This window comes from Diceros bicornis, chromosome 1 (assembly GCF_020826845.1).
Source record: "Diceros bicornis minor isolate mBicDic1 chromosome 1, mDicBic1.mat.cur, whole genome shotgun sequence".
Lineage (NCBI taxonomy): Eukaryota > Metazoa > Chordata > Mammalia > Perissodactyla > Rhinocerotidae > Diceros > Diceros bicornis.
In genome coordinates, this window is record NC_080740.1 from 68362654 (window position 1) to 68383100 (window position 20447).

General features: G+C 46.8%; 1 protein-coding gene across 4 annotated transcripts in view; it reads left to right on the forward strand.

Annotated features, from left to right (window-relative positions):
- SLC36A1 (solute carrier family 36 member 1) overlaps window positions 1-14479 on the forward strand; it is a 66732-nt gene extending 52253 nt beyond the window's left edge. For all 4 annotated transcript variants that reach the window (XM_058544420.1, XM_058544422.1, XM_058544421.1 and 1 more), the window contains 3 exons: window positions 522-688; window positions 4200-4369; window positions 12622-14479. In XM_058544420.1, the coding sequence (XP_058400403.1) occupies window positions 522-688; window positions 4200-4369; window positions 12622-12893 (609 nt within the window). In that variant the 3' untranslated portion in view covers window positions 12894-14479. The remainder of the gene's footprint in view (window positions 1-521; window positions 689-4199; window positions 4370-12621) is intronic.
- Window positions 14480-20447: the final 5968 nt, after the last annotated feature.

Genomic DNA, 20447 nt, shown 5'->3' on the forward strand with positions numbered 1-20447 from the left:
TGATCGCTGGTGCCTGCCGCTTTTGGGGTAAGGAAACAGTTTCTGGGAACTAGAGTGACAGTTTTCCCTGACCTACGTTTTGTGTCCGTTGGACTTGTTAGCAGAGCTGTGACCTCAGGCGAGGTCCAGCAGCCTGTGTCACAACAGCATCCGTTGCACCTCGCGCCAGGTGGGCATGAGGCGAGAAGGCCTGCTGGTTGTCATGCAGCTGCATTCGAGGGGCAGAGAGCGCTGCCGGCCTACAGGGATCTTACAGCAGGAGGCAGAGCGCTGGCCTGGGCTGGAGTGCTGGGTTGCAGTCCTGCCCAGCCTTACCTCCCAGGATCTTACCTCCAGCTCGCCAGTGTAACTTCTGATGAAACAACTTATTTGTTTGTTTATCTGTCTAGTAAAGGACGAATATGCTTTTGGGGCATTGCGGGGATAATGAAGTTACTTTTTTCTGAGAATATTACATTCTTTCTTGGCCATTAATGCTGCTTTTTTTCTATGCTTTCTCTTCTATCTCACTACTCTCATAGGTTCTGCCCCTTGAAAACAAGATGAAGGATCCACGGAAGTTTCCCCTCATCCTGTACGTGGGAATGGCCATCATCACTGCCCTCTACATCAGCCTGGGGAGTCTGGGGTACCTGCAGTTTGGAGCTAACATCCAAGGCAGCATAACCCTCAACCTGCCCAACTGCTGGTACGTGGAGGAAGATGGAAGCCCGGAGCACTGGATGTTTTTTTAAATTAATGGGTCAGAAGGTGGATTTTTCCTCCTCCTTCTCTCTCAAATCTGCCCGCTTTAGCCCACTTCTGCCACCCACCCCCCCAGGCCGGCACCATCCCTCCTTGGCTGCCCTCCAAGCCTTTGACTGTCTCTCTGCCTACGTCTTTCTCTTTCTCCAGATCTCTTCTCCCCTTTATTACCCGTGTGAGCATCTAAAACTCAATCCGATCATGGATCCCCTTGTTGAGAACCCCTCAAAGGCTTCCCTTTGCTCTTACGTAAAGACAGCCCCTTAATGTGCCTGTCAGGGCCCTTCAGGCTCTAGCCCCACCCCCAGCTAGTTCCTCCTCAGCAAGAAGGACTTAGTCTAGGAGTCACTTTTTGAGACGCTTTCTCTGATCTCACTGACCATGATTTTAAGTCCTGGTCAGATGCCCCTTCTCTCTGCTCCCGTGGGACTCCAGTAGGATCCTACCCTAATTCTTATTCCGTTGTGTTTGTAATTGTCCCTTCACCTGTTCTGTGGTCTCCCTACACTGGAAGCTCTGTGAGGGCAGCGGCCGTCCAGTTCTCCACTTTATCCCAGCATCTGGCACCATGCCTGGCCACGATCACCACCCCGTGAATGATTTCTGAACAAGAAGGAGGACTAAAGCTGAGACTGTGAGGCTTTTTATAAATGAGGAGATGTTATCAGGGAGCAGCTGGGGCACAGAAGATCGACGTGAACTGCTCTGTCCTCACTCTGTGGCCTTGGGCAGTCACAGCTTCTCACTGTCTCATTTCTCTCTTCTGGGAACCAGGAATAGTCACTTCTTCCTGCCAGGATTGTCATGAAGATCAAATAATACATGTGAGAAAAAGCTTTGTAATATTACTGGTATGATGGAGAAGTGGGATGCTGCCCTGAACTCTAATCTCTGATTGGATGTCATTCCTATGGAGGCGTTTGCCGAATGGATTGGTCGATCAGCTGACTGATATACCATTTCCTCCTGGAAATCTGAGCCCAGCAGGGCCAAGTAGCCAGTCCACGCACCTTCAACCATTCCAAATAGATGGGGAGAGAGGAGAACAGATCTGCTTGGTTCCCAGCTTCTGCTGTACCTCCCCCCATGGGAGTCACCGGCCTGACATGCAGGTGGAGCGTCTCACCATGGACCAGAGTTGTGGGCACCCTTCTGCATCTCACTTTCCTTAACTCTTGGTTGCCGTATTGTAGGGAAACACTGAGACGTAGTGAAATGCTTCCTAAAGAGTTAGCTGTCACTGGGTGTGTCCTGTGCAATAATTCTGTTCTAAAGATTAAATTTTCATTGTGGAGAGCATCTGTGAGCAGACACTGAAAGCTTGTTGGGTCCCCCAGGGATCAGAATAACGTTTCCAGCTGGCCGGTTGATCTGCCTGAGTGTGTTTTTTAGAGCTCTGATCGGTGAGGCATTGGGCAAGGACAGATTGAGGAAACTGAGAGAAGCATGTATTCAGTAGTGTTGTCAGTGTTGAGCACAGGACACCCTAATCAGCAGCGGTCTGGGGACTAGGTTTCTTGTATGGCCAGCCAAGTGGTAGCCCTGAGATGGGCCGCTGTTTTCAGGAAATCTTGCTTTCTCTTTCCCTCTGATGCCTGCTTTTCAGTTTCCAAATGTTCCTCCCTTTCAAGAGTCAGGTGGTAGCTCAGCATAACCGCAGAAAGATGGGTCAGGAGCCGCGGAGGCAGCCCACATAATAGATGCCAGAGCCGTAGATGGGCATCTGTCTTCTCTTCTTCGACACTCCAAACCCAGCTGCTCTAATCTTTCTGCCTCCATTTGGGGGCGATTTATTTGGCTGTCCCTGCAGGTGACTCTCCTGATTGCACACTTCCCAGTGCTCCAGAAGGCTTTGGTGCTATGCTGACGTTAATTATAGAGCCACCAGCTGATTTTTCCAAAGGGTTTTTATTATCTGTCCTTGGAGCAAGTAAGGCCTTTTGTCAAACTCAGCCTCTCCCAGGGTGTTCTCCTGCTTATAGCGTAAGAAATCTTCTAGGTATCAAGTTCAACCACAGAGAAGTTCAGCGCACATTACGCACAATATAATCATCACTTTTAAATAGATTTCCAACAAGGGGGTGAGACCAGTGTTTCTCGCTGCTTAATGCTCGAGAGTCTTGTTTGAAGTGGAGCTTTGCTCAGGGACAGAGTGGCCTTCCTTTTAACAATCATGTCAGGTGCGTGAGTACTTGGTGGTCAGACTTTTTTTCTCCTCTGCACAGTCCTAGGCATGGGATAAGGTAGAGGTAATCCACGGTGCCTTAATGGTCTCCCTGAGAAGCTCTGCGTGAAGCAGTGGTAGGAAGATGGCCATGGTGGAAGGACGGATTTTGCTCCTGCCTCTTAGTCCTACGTGGTCACCATCTGATTCTTAGGAGCGCTGAATTGGATGGGAGGATATAAATAGGCTTGTTACATTTTAATTGTGTTTTTTTTTAAAGGAAATGTATTTTATTTTATTATTATTTTTTTTATCTCTTGCTTTTTTTTTTTTTTTTTTTTGTGAGGAAGATCAGCCCTGAGCTAACATCCATGCTAATCCTCCTCTTTTTGCTGAGGAAGACCGGCTCTGAGCTAACATCTATTGCCAATCCTCCTCCTTTTTTTTCCCCCAAAGCCCCAGTAGATAATTGTATGTCATAGTTGCATATCCTGCTAGTTGCTGTATGTGGGACGCGGCCTCAGCATGGCCGGACAAGCAGTGCGCCGGTGCACGCCCGGGATCCGAACCCGGGCCGCCAGTAGTGGAGCGTGCGCACTTAACCGCTAAGCTACGGGGCCGGCCCTTAATTGTATTATTAATTGTTTTTATTTTTGAAAGGCTATATGCCCATGGTAAAGATTCCAAATGTTCAAAGGGTATACAGATAATGTTAAGTTTCCACTCACCTCCCTTAGTCCCCAGTTCTACAGTTTTCCATTTCAGAGGCAACTGTATTACCAGTTTCTTATGTCTGCTTCTGGAGATGTTTGGTGTGTGTAAGAATGTCACATGTATGTGTGTGTGAGGGGGAGTGTTTTTTCCCTCTTTTTTTCTTTTTTAGACAATTTGTAGCAAACTGTAGACACCGTTCTGCTTCATGCTGTTTTTGCTTAATAGCATATCGTGGGGCTGGTTCTGTATCAGCACCTGGAGTTCTGCCTCCGACTTTTTAACAGCTGTATGAGGACACCATGATTTATTTAACCATTTCCCCACTGATTAGCATTTAAACTGTTTTCAGTCTTTCGTACTTAAACAATTGCTGCAGTGACAGATTTTGAATATCAATTTTGTGCACATATGCAAGTGTATCTGCAAGATAAGTCCCTCGACATGAAATTGCTGGGTCCAGAGGACACATGCATTTGTCACTTGGCTGGATGTGACCAGTGGGACCATCTTGCACACTCACTGCTGGTGTATGAGTGTGCGGAGCAGGCTTTCGAGTATGTCTTGGCTCTCTCCGCAGGCTGTACCAGTCGGTTAAGCTGCTCTACTCCATCGGCATCTTCTTCACCTACGCCCTCCAGTTCTACGTCCCAGCCGAGATCATCGTCCCCTTCTTCGTGTCCCGCGTGCCCGAGCATTGCGAGCTGGTGGTCGACCTGTCTGTGCGCACCGCGCTGGTCTGCCTGACGTGTGAGTAGAAACAAGATAATTGCCTTGTTTTTTCCCAAAGGGCACCCAGTCCCCGGGGCTTTCCTGAGAGAGAGTGTGTTTTGGAGAAACTGCCAATGCTGCGTGAACAGGAAACTTGTCGCACTGTCTCAGTTTCAGAGTGGGGGGCACGTCCAGATGGTGCAGGGGATTGATTATATGTCTCTAAAGGACACAGGATGAGACGGTAGTTTATTTATGGACATGGCATAAAATGCTGCGGTGATGGGCGTAATTCATAGTAGAGACACACGATTGCTATTCCGTATAAAATAAGGTAGAAGTCTAAAACAGAGGCACTTAACCCAATGTATAATGATTATAGGTTATTTTGATAGTGAACGCATGTTTTTTTCAAACAATCATTTTTCTGATGTGACAATCTATTCCTTAGATTTCATTTTGAGCGTGTATGATACTATTTTGACATTTTTGGATGTTGGTCTTACTAAATATTATGTTTCTTAGAAAATTGCTATTGATTAACCTAGGTGTTTGATTTATCACTTTTGTGTTTTATTCCTTTTCCCCACCACACACCCAGGAATGTGAGTTAGGAGACAAAGTGTCACTCTATTTGTAGGTTGAACTGGTATGATTTAAAAATGAAAATAAATTCTTCTTTTTAAAATTTTTTTTGCAGCATCTGTGAGTTGATAGAATAGAGAACCCCTGAATAAATTGGTCTATAATATCTGATTTAAATTTCTAGGAGGTTTGCAATCTTTCCAAATTGAAATGCTTGAATCAGATTTGTCTTTTTGAATGTGTTTGGCTTTTTATTTTTAATTTTATTCTTTTGGTAAAAGAAACATCTTTGCTTATTGTATTGAGACTTCTCTGGAAATTTCCTTAAATTGTCCAGTCCAAGCTTCTGTCTTTGGAATAAAGAGAGATCTGTATGGTTTTTTAATTGAACCAGAATGGAGTGTGTTAGGGAAGAGTGATGTGAAAGTTGTCTAGCATTTGCTCATAGTCTGGAAATCAGAAATGACTTTACTTGTTGACTATTAGCAAGAGAAGAGCAGGCAAGAGGCTATCCATCCTTTTCATTCACCCAAGCAAGACCTGGGAAGCAGCCTAGTGCCTATCAGAGAATGGACCTCCTCAGGGGAACAGACTAACATCTATCCCAGAATGGACCTCCTCAGGGGAACAGACTAGCACCTATCCCAGGATGGACCTCCTCACGCCACCTGCAGTTCTCTTCCTCATTTTACTTCAAGGATAGTGCGTGGAAACTCAGCATACATCTCTGTGTGGAAAGAACTCACTGGAGCTAAGGAACTGAAGGCCTTTCCATGACCACCTGTGTTCATGTTGGGCAACACTCCTTCCGAGGATTTCTGACAGGGTGGGGATGGATAGGAGCCGGGCAGAGGGTGGCTAACTTGCACTCACCAAAGCCAGAGAGCTGATGGCAAGAATCTGACTTCTCCTTGTAGCCTATAGCGGCTGCCCACTCAGCAGCTAATCCAGTGCTCTTAGCTGCCCACAGGCCACTGCTACCCCAGAGAGGCTGAAAAGGAAGGAGCGTGATATATCTTGCTTTTCCAGTAAATTCCCTAAATATGTGCTAAGATAGAATGCTTGGACCCCAGTTTACTCCTGTCTTCTGCCAGCAATTCCAGATGCTTTGATCAGATATGTATGTTTTCTCTGTAGGTGAATTAGCTCTAAGTGTTGAGGAGACGGCTTCCGTGTTCACAGTGTTTATAGCGTCAACTCGACAGCCCCGATTCTTAAATCCAAAGGGCATTGGAAGAAAGGATGGGGATAGTTTAAATAATTGGCTTTATTTCATAGTGGTTTTCTAGAGAAAGTTGGTCTGTCTGGGTAAAGTGTGCTGTAACTGCCTAGACAGCTCCTTCTCCCTGCCCGACGAGCTGGGGCAGGGATGCTGGGCCTGCTTCCTCTCCCTGCCCCATTTTCGTCTCCAGCCTGGCTTCGCCTCCAGTAGCATATGTCTTGCTTCCTGCCAGGTTTCTCTCTGCTGCGCCCTGCAGGAGCCAGCAGTCTCTGAGTCATAGACCTCATGCAGGCCTTAGATGCCTCCTGGTTTCTGCTTCACTTTCCCTGGCTCTGTCCACGGGTCTCATCTCCCTTCTATGGCATGATGCTCAAAGGACGCAAGCTGCTTTTGATCTTCAAGCACGATCAGTTGTTTTCCCTTCTCCTGTGATGTGTTGTGACTTAGCATTGCATGGTCATCCTATTAAAGGATGCAGCCCTTCATCTCTGAGCTCTCTGGCTTCTCTCACCTTTCCTGGATACTTTGAAGTAATTGTGGGAATCAGGAGAGGCATTTCACTGTAGTACCAACTAAAATGTATTTGTGTGAGTTCATTTTGTTCTTGTTTCTCTTTACGTTCAGATCTTTGGGCACAAAGTTGATTGGTATATGATTTTAGATCTTTGATATAACTGATTGTTTTCAATTATGCCCATAAATTTTAATGGCAACTTGGTTTTTTGCTATTTCTGGTGTTTTCTTTTCTTTTTCCCCCCTTTTCCTCCTCTTCCTCACCCTCCATCCCCAAGGGGAGCAGGGGAATTTGGTCCAGCCTCATTTTTTTTTTCCCACTTGGAATTCAAGTTTCTCACCCCTTTCCTCCATCCCCCAAAGATTGCTGTGTCTACTTTGCGATGCTAAATTTCAGACTGTTGGAGAGGAGGGGAAGGGAAAATACGCATGTCAGAGACTAGTGCCCGTTTTGTTATGATCTCATATGGGACAGTGTTTGCTTGCAGCGCATATATTTAGAAATGCAGGCTTAGCAGGTCACCTTATGTCCAGAGCTTGTGTAGAAGGAGAGGCTGGAAGAGGCTGGCTCCTCCTGAGGATTCTGGATAGTTTCTCTGAATTCCATGAGGCACTAACCTGTCCTTCAGTGGTTCGTACTAATTCTCTGTGGCGTGTGCCACGTGAAACGTTTTATTTCAGTTAGGTATGAGAATTTCAGAAACCTGTCGGTGAAGATGTAATCACGTAAAACCATATCAATTAAGAGGCCTGTTTAGACTGGAACGCATACCTGCAAAACATTCCGAGCAGCCAGACCCATTAGAGCGTGAAGTTTCCGGTCCAAACAGAGTGGCTTCTTTGACCTTTTGGCCGTTCACGCTGCTTGGTCTTGCAGCTACAGTGAAGAAGGGCGGCAGCATTAATTAGCTGTGCACTGTGCCCCCCATTCCCAGGAACCCTCACGAGGCCTCAGTTTCCTCAACTGTAAGATATGAAGGGTATCTGCTTGCTAAGGTTTCTAGCAAGTCTAAAATTCTGTGATTCTGCATTACTTTGAGCCTGATTTTAGATTTCTACCAAGGTATTGCTTGAAGAAAGAGAGTTAGTGTAAAAACATGTGAAGAATGTCTAGATCTGAGGTTATTGAAGAAGAAAGTCCCAATATCTCACTGACTTAACAAAATAATTTTTCTCACATTTTATCTTCTGTGTTAATCCTCACAGGTGCATTTTAAAAATAGTTGCCATCATAGTATACACATAACTTTGTCTTTTGCATTTTATTTAATATTATATCACACATATACATATTCTTCATAAATATTTTCGTGACATGATATTCCATTATATTTACTGAACTACTCCTTTAGTGTTGGACTTGTAGGTTGTTTCCGTTACTATTGTATTTTTTTTACTTATACTCCCACTAAATGAGATTATACATTCTGTCCAAGGCTATTAGTAATTTTAAAGACAGATTTCTAGACATTTAAGAGTAACACTGGTGGGCTCTACCAGCAATGATCATAAGGAAACAGCAGATATAAGGAAACAGCTCCTTCCAGGCACAGGAGCTGTAAGTGTCCAGGCATTGCTGTAAGTGTGTATTTGTTCTCTTAAGTGCTTTCTCTTCTCTTGTGCACAAGTCAGCTCTTTCTCTTGCTGGTCTAAAACCACAGGCTCCAGAATCCCAGTCAGCTCCTTCTCTGAACATGGCCGTTTGCCTCATGTGGCTTCAGCAGTTAGAAAGATCATGGTTTTTGTATCTCTTAGCCCGAAGGGAAGATGTTTTGTAATACCATTGGAGCCCTCTTGACTAATCATGTGGTCCGGTTGAGTTGTCCTCGGTCCTGTGGCAGAGGGCTGTGGAACTGCCAGTTGGGACTCTGCTGTCTTCCTCTCTGTATGGGGTATTCTTTTTGTGGGGAGTAGGGGGAGTGGGGAGAGGGTGTTCCCAGTTGGCTGCTTCCTGAGATCTCTGCCTCCTCAAGTTTCTCTTTCTAGAGGGCTTTAGCTCATAGAGTAAAGACGTTTAGTGCTAGAAGAGGTTTCAGTTGCTCCCATATCTTTCCTAAGTACCTGATTGCTGCCTCTGGAATTAGTTAAAACTAGTTTGCCACATTTTGCATGGTGGCAGAACAGATGCCCCTGCTATGGAGCCCTCAGGGCTGTTTATGCTAATTTGGTTTGGGTCCCCTCTCTTCCCCCCCCCCACATTAGTGGGAGGCCTGCTCTTCTTGCCTTCTCCCCCATTCTCTCCCTCCAATGTCAGCCTTTATTTAGGGTTCAGTTGTGGTATCTGGTCCAGCTAGGACAGGAAGAAGGTCTTCCCTTTGCAGCCCTGTGGTCTTGGCTTTAAGAGAAGAGAAAAATTTTGCCCCTTCTAAGGATATTTTTGTTAAGCATGCTTATCTTGTATATCCTTTGTAGTAAAAACAAGAACAAGTTTTTAGATTGCTTTTAAAAATTTCACGATGAAGTGGGACATCTCTGTCCAATCTGAGAAAATATTCCGATTGCACAAGCTTCTGTTTCTGTTTCCACTTCTTATCACAGAGTGGAGCTCATCTGACTTCACTCAACTCATCTCACGAAGTGGCCGTATGTCCCCCGGGTTAATGTGACAGAGGGAGAGGAGATAACAGACTCTCAGAGCTGGGAGGGGGTGGGCAGGTCATCTGACTTGTCTCCTCCGGGGCTCAGTGTCTCTGAGAAAGGCCTCCTTTCTCTTGAGCGGGCTGGAGCATCTGTGGAAACCAGGAGCTGGCACCAGAGGAATAACTCACACTCCCTTTAAAGAATCAAAAGCAGGCGGGCTAGGAGCTGTGTTTTGGGCACAACCACGTGTCCCCTGTGCTCTGCTGTGCCGCTCTTCAGCAGCACAGTGTGCTTCCCAGGGGACAGTGAGTTGAGGGACACATCCCTGCACACTTTCCTAAGTGACTAAATCTGCACTGTACAGTTCCTTAAAATTTCAGAGTCAGGTGAGACTTCAGCAGTCATCCCATATTAATACAATCGCCGTATTTCGTGGGTAAACGGACTGAGGCTCAGAATGGTGAGCTGATCTGCCCTGGGTCACAGCCTGCTGCTGAGCAGGGAGGGTAATTATAGTAGCTAACATTTATGAAGTGTTTATGATGTGCTTAGGACTCTAAGTTCTTTATGTGAGTGATCTCATTTGACCATCCCTATTTGGCAGTAGGGGAAATGAGGCTTAAAAAGGTTGTAGCTGGCTGGTTGTTGTTGGAGCTGGGGTTGGAGCCTAGGTTCTGGGTCCAGAGCCTGCACTCTGAACCACATTCCCGTACCAGCCTCTCCATGGGCTTAGTTCTGGTTGCTGCCTCAGTGCTGTTTCCACCCCACTACTCACCCAACATGTGGAACATGTGGAGCCATCACTGTGAGGCTGACATTAGGCAGGTGGAGACCCAGGCCCCAGAGTGGGCAAATGTCTTATTCGAGGTCGCACAGCAGATCAACTCTTGTTGAGCGTTGGGTTATCCATGATGAGAATGCCATTTAGTCATCCGCCTATAAACACTTTACCTCCAACTTTCCCCTGAATTCAACCCTGAAGATTTGAGGAATATCACCAACTCTGTTTATTTAGAAACAGCTAAGGGCTGAGACAAGTTAAAAGCCTGCTCCTTTTGTAGACTTTCTGAAGGCTTCAACACAATGAAGGTGTTAATGGGTAATTGCCATTATGGTTGATCACTAGAAGAAGGAAAGGGGAAGAGATTGCCCCAGGGCTATAAAACCAAGGCAGAGGCAGATCTGAGACTCAGTGTCCCTGGACCCCCTTTTGTTATCAGGCTCAAAACCCTTGTCTGATTTCCTTTACAAACCAGGGAGAAGTCGGGGCTGACCGTGTACCGGATTCTCTGCCAGACAATTGTGGTGCTTCCCGGGGAAGCTAATCTGATCTCTGATTCCCCCAGTTCTTCAGATAGGACCTCTCTGCTGATCAGCCGGATCCCCCGTTCTCCCTCCTGCTGTGGGTATCATTCTGTATTTCCTTACTCGTCAGGTCTGTGATGTGACAAGGGCTTGAGGCCCTGGATTCTAGTCCCAGCTCTGTCACTTTCTATCATTTAACCTCTCTTTCCACGGGGACAGTAATAATGTTGGGGAGTTATAGACCCGTGGGGAAATCGAGGCAAATTCACTTCAAAGAGTTGCTGCTTTGCAGTGCTGTCTGCTAGACACTGGACATTCTGCAATGATGGAGGCGTTCCGGGTCTGTGCCGTCCAGGACGGTAGCCACTACACACAGGTGGCTGTTGAGTCCTTGAAATGTGGCCGGTGTGAATGAGGTGCTGAATTCATCTAAATTTAAATAGCTGATGACTACAGTGTCGGACAGCACAGCTTCAGAGTAAGTGTGAGGCAGGAGACATGAATCTTCTCCCCCGGGAGATCTCATTTCCCACGTGCCTCTCCTCTTACTGCGGGGAGTGGTGTTCCAGTTTAAAAGTAAGTGTTTCTCGTAAAACCTGGCCTCTAAATGCAACTCAGTCGTTTCGTCTGGTGCTCAGCCAAAGAAGCAGCGATCAATTCCAACAGTCCATCTGGAGGGTGAAATTGGCCGTGTTGGACTGAGATGTCCTGGCAGTCTCACCAGTGAGATGTCCTGGCAGTCTCACCACTCTCAGCCTTCCTCAGAGTGATTTGACTACATTTTTGCTTTCTGAAATGAAGTTAGAACTGAAACCCCCATATCAAGTGTAACCCCCTCGTAGGGATCAGTGAGGTAATAGACGTGCCCTGGGTCGGACCTCCAGGTGGAGCCTGGCAGCGGGGAAGACAGTCGGTCAAAGTACATTTGATTACTAACGAGTTAATGATGCACTTTACACAAGCAACACAGTATACACTAGCGATGATAATACGAACTGTATTGCATGCCTGTTGTCCACCAGACCTTTTGTTAAGTGCCTGTGTAACCTCGTTTGATCATCATGACATCTCTGTGACATAGGAGGTATTAGTATCCCCATTTTGCAAACAAGAAAACTGGGGACTAGAAGGGAGCCATAACTTCCCCAGTGTCACTTAGGCAGAGCTGGGGTTCAAACACAAGAGCTGAATTCCAGAGCCCGTAATCCTCAGTGACTTGTGAAACATTGGCCTTCTCTTCCCCCGCCCAGTGGAAAGCTGAGTTGGATGGGAACTGTGGGACCACTGGGCACTGGAATAAGTGTGGTCACTGAAGCCTCCTCACTTGGTTTTAAACAGCACTGTCTGACCAGCGTGACAGTGGTGCAGTCCTTAGTATGGTACGGAAGCCGATGGCATTTCCTGATGCAGCTCACCATTCATCTTTGTCAGTTCCACCTTCCTCACATACACCCATGGCTAAGTTTCAGGTGTGGGAGCCACTAACTTGTCCTGGCATAGGGACGTGGTCATTGTGTGGGGCCTTGCCCCTGAGGTCAGCCTGAACGCAGAACTGCTTCTGCTTTCCCTGTGTGAAAACGCTGTATGAAATGGGGCTTATCATGGTATCGTTCCAGAAGGAGGGTTTTTCCCCATTTGGTTTCTTGTCAATCAAGTAGAGATGTTTGTGTTGGAGGTACCCACAGGGGTAAGAAAATGAGCAGTCGCTCAGAAATGGTCCACCTCCTTTTCTGCTGCATACCCTCTCTTCTTTGATGGGAACCAGATTGCCCTGGAATGTATGTAATTTGGTTCCTTTTCTTCAGAATGATGGAAGTCGTGTACTGTAGCAGGAAAAGCTAAAAGCCAGGTGACTGAAGCCAGGAGACCTGGGTTCCATCCCAGTTCTGCCAACCCTGCAGTGAGACCCAGGTTATTCCACATCTCTGGGCATCTGTCTTCTCATCTGTGGAATGAAAGATTGGATTGGATAATGGCTAAGTTTTCTTAGAGCTCTCCAGCCGATAAGAAGGAGACTTGCTAAATTTGCTGAGCCATCTCTTGCAGCTTTGGGCAGTCTTGAACAGACATGTCCTCTCTCCCACAGGCATCTTGGCCATCCTCGTCCCCCGCCTGGACCTGGTCATCTCTCTGGTGGGCTCCGTGAGCAGCAGTGCCCTGGCCCTCATCATCCCGCCCCTTCTGGAGATCACCACCTACTACTCGGAGGGCATAAGCCCCCTCACCATCGCCAAGGACGCCCTGATCAGCATCTTGGGCTTCGTGGGCTTTGTGGTGGGGACGTACGAGGCCCTCTATGAGCTGACGCAGCCAAGCAGTGCTCCCATCTTCATCAACTCCACCAGTGCCTTTCTATAGTGATCTGGGTGCATTCCCTGCTCACCCCACCCCTGTATGTTCCCTGGCCGCAGAGCCTCAAGTAGGGTCCAGGCTCTCTGGGGAAAGGCAAGGTTGCTGTCTGGGAACCCCTCTACCTGGCATCTGGCTACCCTGGGCCAGGTGGGGCCGAGGGCAGGGGAAAGAGTGGGTAGCAGATACATGGGAGGTACCTCTAAGTAGCAGTGCCATCACTGTTCATTTGTACTTATCTTAACCTAAAACTTTTCAGCTCTTGTCCCTCATCCTGCCTCCTCCCTTACCTGCCTTCCTCCTTCTGACCTCCCTCACTCAAATTATTCCTCTTGCACAACTCACTTTATTTAAAAATTTTAGCATTCCCCACCTCATGTTTTCTCCTTTCCTGGGCCAAGCCTAGATTAAATAAGTGGGACCCCCCTTCTTTATAAAGCCGACCCTAACTCTTTCTTGTATCTCTCCCAAGTGTTTTACCTCAGTATTCTCCTACCTATTCAAGTCTCCAGGAGGTGTCTGGACCTACCTAGTAGTTTAAAACCAGCACCCAAAGCTGGAGTTTTTAATCTCTACTCTCTGGCGTGCTGTGACCCTTGGCAACACCTTCTCTTCTCTGAATTCCTTGTGTGGGTCACAATACTGTATTCTTAGTTGCTTTAGTTCCCAAAAGATATCAAGTGCTGCCTAAATTGAAAATATTTATATTTTATTTAAATTAGCTTTTGTTTTTAGACTTTGTCTCTAGATCTGGGTTGTTGTGAATTGTTCCTTCCTCAGTAAACTTTTATTCAGCTTCTCCTGCTGAAAAGAAACTTGCTCCAGGAAATGTCTGCTTAGGTCCTCAGCACTCCTGGCTGAGGACCCCAAAGGTTTGAATCAGGGTCACCTCAGTGTGCACCTCTGTGGAGGGGCATGGACTCTGCCTCCCGTTGGCCAGCCTGATTTCATATTGAGAAGATACGAAAGCCTCAGGAAATACTTGCCAGTGCATTAGGCTGAGGGAAAGGATGGCTGAGTGGGATGTGTATCTGCCCGCAGGAGGCTTATAAAACGGGCACTTTGTGCATTCAGGCCCGTTTGTCAGCCTCCGCCCCGGAGAGGCAGACAGCATGGCAGCGTTCAGTTGCTGTCATGTCGGGAAGACACCCAGACTGTTGCCGTGGATGAGAAGATGAGGCCAATGTGCACAGAGAGTGTGAAATTAAGTTCATAGAATGTACAGCGGCTGGTCTGACGCTACGCTTGGTGCTTGGTCGTTTACAATCAACGGGGGAGAGGGCCGAGACAGTGCCCCCCAACCCCCCCGAGCTGCCTCCATGACCTGGACTTCTAAAAGAACCACTTGGTTGGGACTTCACTCCCCTGTGTGCTAAACACTAATTGTGACCCCTGTCCCTCCTGGCCATGCCTCCCTGAGTAACAGAAATAGCCTCAGGGTTGGCCCACCTCAAGGCCAGCCTTCAGATTTGGGGGCAAACTGCCTTGCTTTGGGCTGCCTCTCCTTCCCTCTTGGTGTGAGAAGTGTTTCTGAAGGGCATTCGTTAACTCTCCACCTCTTGAGCTGTGTGTGTGTGTGGGTGTGGGTGTGTGTGTGTGTCTCCAGGCTCACCTGGAGACACTGTTCGCCCTGACAGTGGGGAGAACAGCACAACTTTGTCAAGGGTTTTGTTTTTGTGTTTCACCAAAGCTCCTCAGGGCTGTGACCCCGCCCCCCGCCCGGGCCCCAGCTTTTTCTTTCTCTTCTGTTCCAAAGCCAGACTCTCTTATTGCACTGACTCCTAACCTACCTAATAATTTATTAACTTAGGAAGATGTGATCAGTGGTGACTTGGTCTCCCTAGGAGAATGACACTTTTCACCCTTTCTTTCTGCTCTTTGATGGTCACTAACAGGTGCTTATATGATCGAGATTCTAGCTGGAGGTGGTAATGGCCCTGCCCTCTGAAGCCTCAGGCTTAGAAGTTACCAAAGTGAGTTCAAGAACTGTCCTCCCCATTTGCAAGCCCGGGCTCCCGCAGTCTTTCCACAGCTCACTGAAAACACAGAGAGTTGTTTTCAGTGAGAAGGAGTGTTCCAGTAGGGGGGTCAGACTTGTGTCCTGCCCGCAGCTTCCACGGTGGAGGCTTCTGTGCACTCAGGGTGCTGCTAGAGGCCGTCCCGTCCAGGTGGGTGGTGAGACAGGGACTGACTCGGGGGACTGAGGACTGGACGGCACGGTACTGAGGTCCTCTGGCCCCCGGTCTTAGCAAAACACAGATTATTGCTTAAGGGTCCCTGGCCCGGAGAACGAGGTGTGTAGGAGAGACGGCTCTAGCTTTTGGGCTTCTGGAAGCTAATTTGGCATGGCCTTCACCCTGTTTGATCTCTTTCCTGTGCTCCTGCTGCTTTGGCAGCCTGATCGCATGGCTGCTGCAGAAGACCCAGCCAGGCGGACCAGTCAGTTGCGCAGCAATTAGTTGTTGAGTAAAGGGTCAGCTGGAAGATGGTAGCGGGAGGAAACCCTTCCTCCTCTTCTGGAAGCAGCCCTCTGGGCCAGCTCAGGGAAGCTTACTCTTCTGCTGCCCACAGGGCTTCTTCAGTGAGGGAGCCCTCCCTGGTTTCTTCCACTGCGTGTTAGGAACCAGCAGCGAAGCCTCTCCCTGTGTCCTGCTCCGGTCCCTGCTGAAAAGCCGCAGCGTAAGTAGAAGTCTGATGAAGGAGCAAGAGAGCTAAGGCTTTCTGGAGCGTGAGGCTGTATCTGCCAGACCAAAGGCCCACCGTGGGGTTTTCTGGCCCAATACTGTCAGGCTCTGTCCCTCCTCGAGTCTCCCCATGCAGCCCCAGGTTTCCGTTAACCCAGAGGTAGCTTCTCAGAGCCCCCTGTTCTCTCCTGCAGATACCACTGTTGGGAGCAGGTTTCTGACTCTCTGTCGGTGATACACTTCCCCTTAAATGCAAGTACTTGCTGGGAAGAGCATGGCCTGGCATCTTCTATTCAGTTTGCCTAGAAGGTGTCACCATTCACAAATGGCATTATTGATATGTGCTGCTGTCTGGCTGCTGGGAGCCCTCCCTCTGCACACACCCTGGCCAGGCGTATGTGAATGTGTGGTGTGTCTTAGCCTCGGACCTGCAGCCTACGCCCTCCCTCTCTGTCACTCGCCTCTCCAGCCAGTTCATCAGCTGATGCTCGTTACTCACTCTCTACCCCCTGAAAGGTAAAACTTGTAGTTTTATCACCTGTCTTAAAGTGATGATCCTGAAAGGGTACGTTGGAAAGATCTTTTCTCCTTCCTGTTCTCCTGTCTTATTTTTCTCTTCTCAAATTTCTCCCTTCCTGAATTATAGAGTGTCATCTCTGTTTAACACTACGCCTCATGGTTTCTGGAAGTGCAAAGTCTCAATTTATGTCTGTGTACAGCTCTCTCTATTCACTGCGCACAGCAAGGAGGTCTGTATCAGTGGGTTTTTATTGCGTAGCTGATCAGATGGTAAGGCCCAATGTTGGCCTCTGGTCAGAACATGCAGCTGCTCCCCCCCAGAGGGGCGCAAAGTGCAAGTGGCGTGACATGGTGATGAAGAGTCAGCTCCAAGTCTGCCTTAGAATTAAATTTCCCAAAGTACATTACGAATCTCCAAGACCATTAGAGGAAGAGGAGAGGGGGTGGCTTGTCTTTGAAATCATGGTCAGTACTTTCAGATGATAATTCTGCTGGTTGCAAGGCTGTTTGCTCTGACAGCATCAGCCTGTTACATTTCTTCCCTGTCCTTTGTGCCACTGGCTCCTTCCCTGGCCAGGGGACGTAAATGGTGCTGATATGAGGTTACTGGAGTGGGAGGGTGGGGGATAAGGGTGGAGGGTGCCCGTTGTAAGCCGTGTTCTTTTGCTGAAATCAGGGTGATGCTGGGGAAGCTGTTTTGTTCTAGTGAACAATAAAATTATGTGACTCTGTTGTAAAACATGTCAGTGGATGTGTGAATAAGAGGAGTATGAAAAACTACTGTCCAGCAGGTCTTGATAACCAGGCAGTACTGTATATGTCCTGTGCCTATGTGGATGTATATTTCCCGCGTGGTATGTGTAGAGATGTGGATCGTGTAGGAGCTCGGAGAAGACTCATTTTGGGTTCTGCATACGGATTGTGTGTTAAACTTTTCCTTTTCAATAAATGAATTTTATTTTTTATTTTTGAGAGGTTGTGATCTGCGTCTTTGTTTTCACTTTTTTTTTTTTTTTTTTATGTCACTCAGATCCTCCCTTTACTAGATCTTAGGTTAAAATGTTTCTAGTTTATGTCACAGAGCTCATCTGGGGGTGTAGTGTGAACCATAGAACCATCTATGGAAATGAGAGTTCCCAAGAAAGGGGGCAGTTGGTTATTTTTCTGTTAGACAATCCTGCCCTTCCTGAGTCTGCTCCTGCTTCTCGTGAAAACTTGAATAGGAATTCTCAGCCCTCTCTGTGCATATCAGATGACTGCACATGACAAGTGCGATGGTTAGTTTTATGTGTCAATGTGGCTAGGCTATAGTGTTGAATAACTCAGTTATTCAATCAAACACTAACCTAGGTGTTGCTGTGAAAGTATTTTGTAGATGTGGTTAATGTCTGCAGTCACTTGCCTTTAAATAAAAAAGATTATCCTCAAAATGTGCTTGGGCCTCATCCAACCAGTTGAGGGCCTTAAGAGCAAAATTGAGCTTTCACTGAAGAAGATATTCTGCCTCAAGACTGCAACATCAGCTCCTGCCCGAGAGTTTCCAGCCTGCAGTCTGCCCTATGGATTTTGGACTTGCCAGCTCCCACAATCACATAAGCCAGTTCCTTGAAATCCCCCACCCCATGTATGTATGTCTGTACATGTGTATGTCTCCATCTTACTGGTTCTGTTTCTCTGAAGAGTCCTGGCTGGTATGAGAGGTAACACCCAATTTTCTTGAAGTGGGGAGATTGATTTCAGGACAGTGGAAGAGACGACTTTCCTTCCCTTTTTGTCACATTTAAGAAGAAAAACAAGACCATCTGAGCTGTCCCTTAGATGATTTGAAAACTACTTTTTGTTGGCTACTGAATTACACTTGTTTAAAAACAGAACCCTCAAGGAACACTATAAAAGTATAACATTTTACTGAGACAGTAAGGTAGGGAATGCGTTATGGCTATTATCAATTATCAGTATTGTTACTGGAACTTGGGGCTCAAAGGGATTCAGTGACTGTGCCAAGTCACCATCCGGTCATTGGCAGAGTCAGGATACACAGGCGCAAGCCCTTTGATTCCAGAACCTGGCGCTTCCCAAGACACTGGCTGCCTCCCCCTCTTGTTACAGCCTTGTGGGGGAGGTCCACCTTCAGGGATTGTTGTGAGGGTTAGAGAGAATGTTGTAGAGTGCCTAGCAAGAAGGGTTTAAGAGCGATTTTCTGAAATATTAGTTGAATTGAAGAAAACCAAGACTCAAAGGCAGATTTACTTGCTTTTCGGTTATGCATTCATTTATTATGATCATGTCTTGCTCACTTCCTTTGTGCAGAACATTCAACGCTTTGTAGATTGTTCCCCTCTTCACATTTTATTCCTGCCCCCTGTCCTCCATAATGGCTGTAATCCCTCCTTCCAGGTAATCAGGGCCCTCAAGGGAGGCCCACTGCGCTGCTGGAGGCATACATTGAGTGACAGTGGATTGAATTTACACCCTAAACCTAGGGCTCTTTGCTAGATAGGCTGCCCTCAGACTGAGCCCACTGCAGATGTGTGCTACCTGTGTGTGCGTCTTTAATTGGTGCACTTTGCTAGACCCTTGACCATTGGTCCCCGTCCACCTTTCTTTGAAAAAATTGGGGTGTAATCTACATATAATAAAATTCACCTGTTGTTTAAGTGTACAGTTAAATGAGTTTTGACAGATGCATGCAGTCATTTGACCACCATTTCAATCAAGATTTAAAATGCTTCCTTTACCCCCCAAATTTCCCTTATGCCCTTTTGCAATCAATTCCATCCCGGCGCCACTTGGTCTTTGGCAACAACTGACCTGTGTTTTCTGTCTCTAGTTTTGCCTTTGCTAGAATGTCATATAAATGAAACTATGAAATGTGTAGTCCTTTCTGTCTGGCTTTCACTTAGCAAATGCTTATGATATTCATCTTTGTTATGTGTATCAGTAGTTTACTTCTTTTTATTGCTGAACAATATTCCATTGTATGGATGAACCATGATTTGTTTACTCATTCACCAGTTGATGGATGTTACTTCCAGTTTTTGGCTATTATGAATAAAGCTGCTATCAATGTTCATGTACAGATCTTTGTGTAGACATATGTTTTTATTTCTCTTGCATAAATACCTAGGAGTGGAATTGTGGGGTTGTACAGTAAGTGTATACTAACTTTATAAGAAATTGGAAAATTGTTTTCCAAAGTGCTTGTATTATTTTGGATTCCTACTGACAATTTATGCAAGTGCCTGTTGCTCCATATTCTCACCAATACTTCATATTGTGGTCTTTTTAATTTTAGCCATCTTAATGGCTGGGTAGTGCTACCTCATTGTGGCTTTAATTTGCACTTGCCTAATGGCTAGTGATGTTCTGCATCTTTTCCTGGGCTTATTTGCCATGGGTCTATCTTCTCTAGTGAAGTATTTGTTCAAATACTTTTCCACTTTTAAAATTTAGCCTTTTTAAGAAAATTTAAGCTTTTTAATTTTTTTAAATTTTTATATATTTATTTTTTGCTGAGGAAGACTCGCCCTGAGCTAACATCTGTTGCCAATCTTCCTCTTTTTGCTGGAGGAAGATTGGGCCTGAGCTAACATTTGTGCCCATTTTCCTCTATTTTGTATGTGGGTGGCCGCCACAGCATGGCTGCCCACGAGTGGTGTAGGTCCGACCCTGGGAACCAAACCCAGGCCAGTGAAGTGCAGCGTGCTGAACTTAACCACTAGGTCATGGGACTGGCCCCCAAAATTTAAGCTTTTTACTTTGAAGTAATTATAGATGCATAGGAAAGTGCAAAGAAATGTATAGGGAGGTCCAGTGCACCCTTCTCCCAGTCTCCCCCAGTGTTGACATCTTGTATAACTGTAGTACATTATCAAAACCAGGAAATTGATGACACAATCCATAGAGCTCATTCAGATTTCTCCAGTTATATATGCACTCATTTGTGTCTATGTGTGTACCTATGTGTTTGTGTCTATACCTCTAAGCAATTTTATTGTACATGTAGCTTCCACCACTGCAATTGCGATGCTTAACTGTACCATCACCACAAGACTCCTTCATGTTACTCCTTTATAAACACCCTCACCCCCGTGCTCCCCTTTATCCCTAACCCCTGGCAACCACTAATCTGTTCTTTTTTTTTTTGTGAGGAAGATCGGCCCCGAGCTAACATCTGCCAATCCTCCTCTTTTTGCCGAGGAAGACTGGCCCTGGGCTAACATCCATGCCCATCTTCCTCCACTTTATATGGGACGCCGCCACAGCATGGCTTGCCAAGTGGTACGTCGGTGTGCACCTGGGATCCGAACCGACGAACTCCGGGCTGCAGCAGCGCCGCAGCAGCGGAGTGCGTGCACTT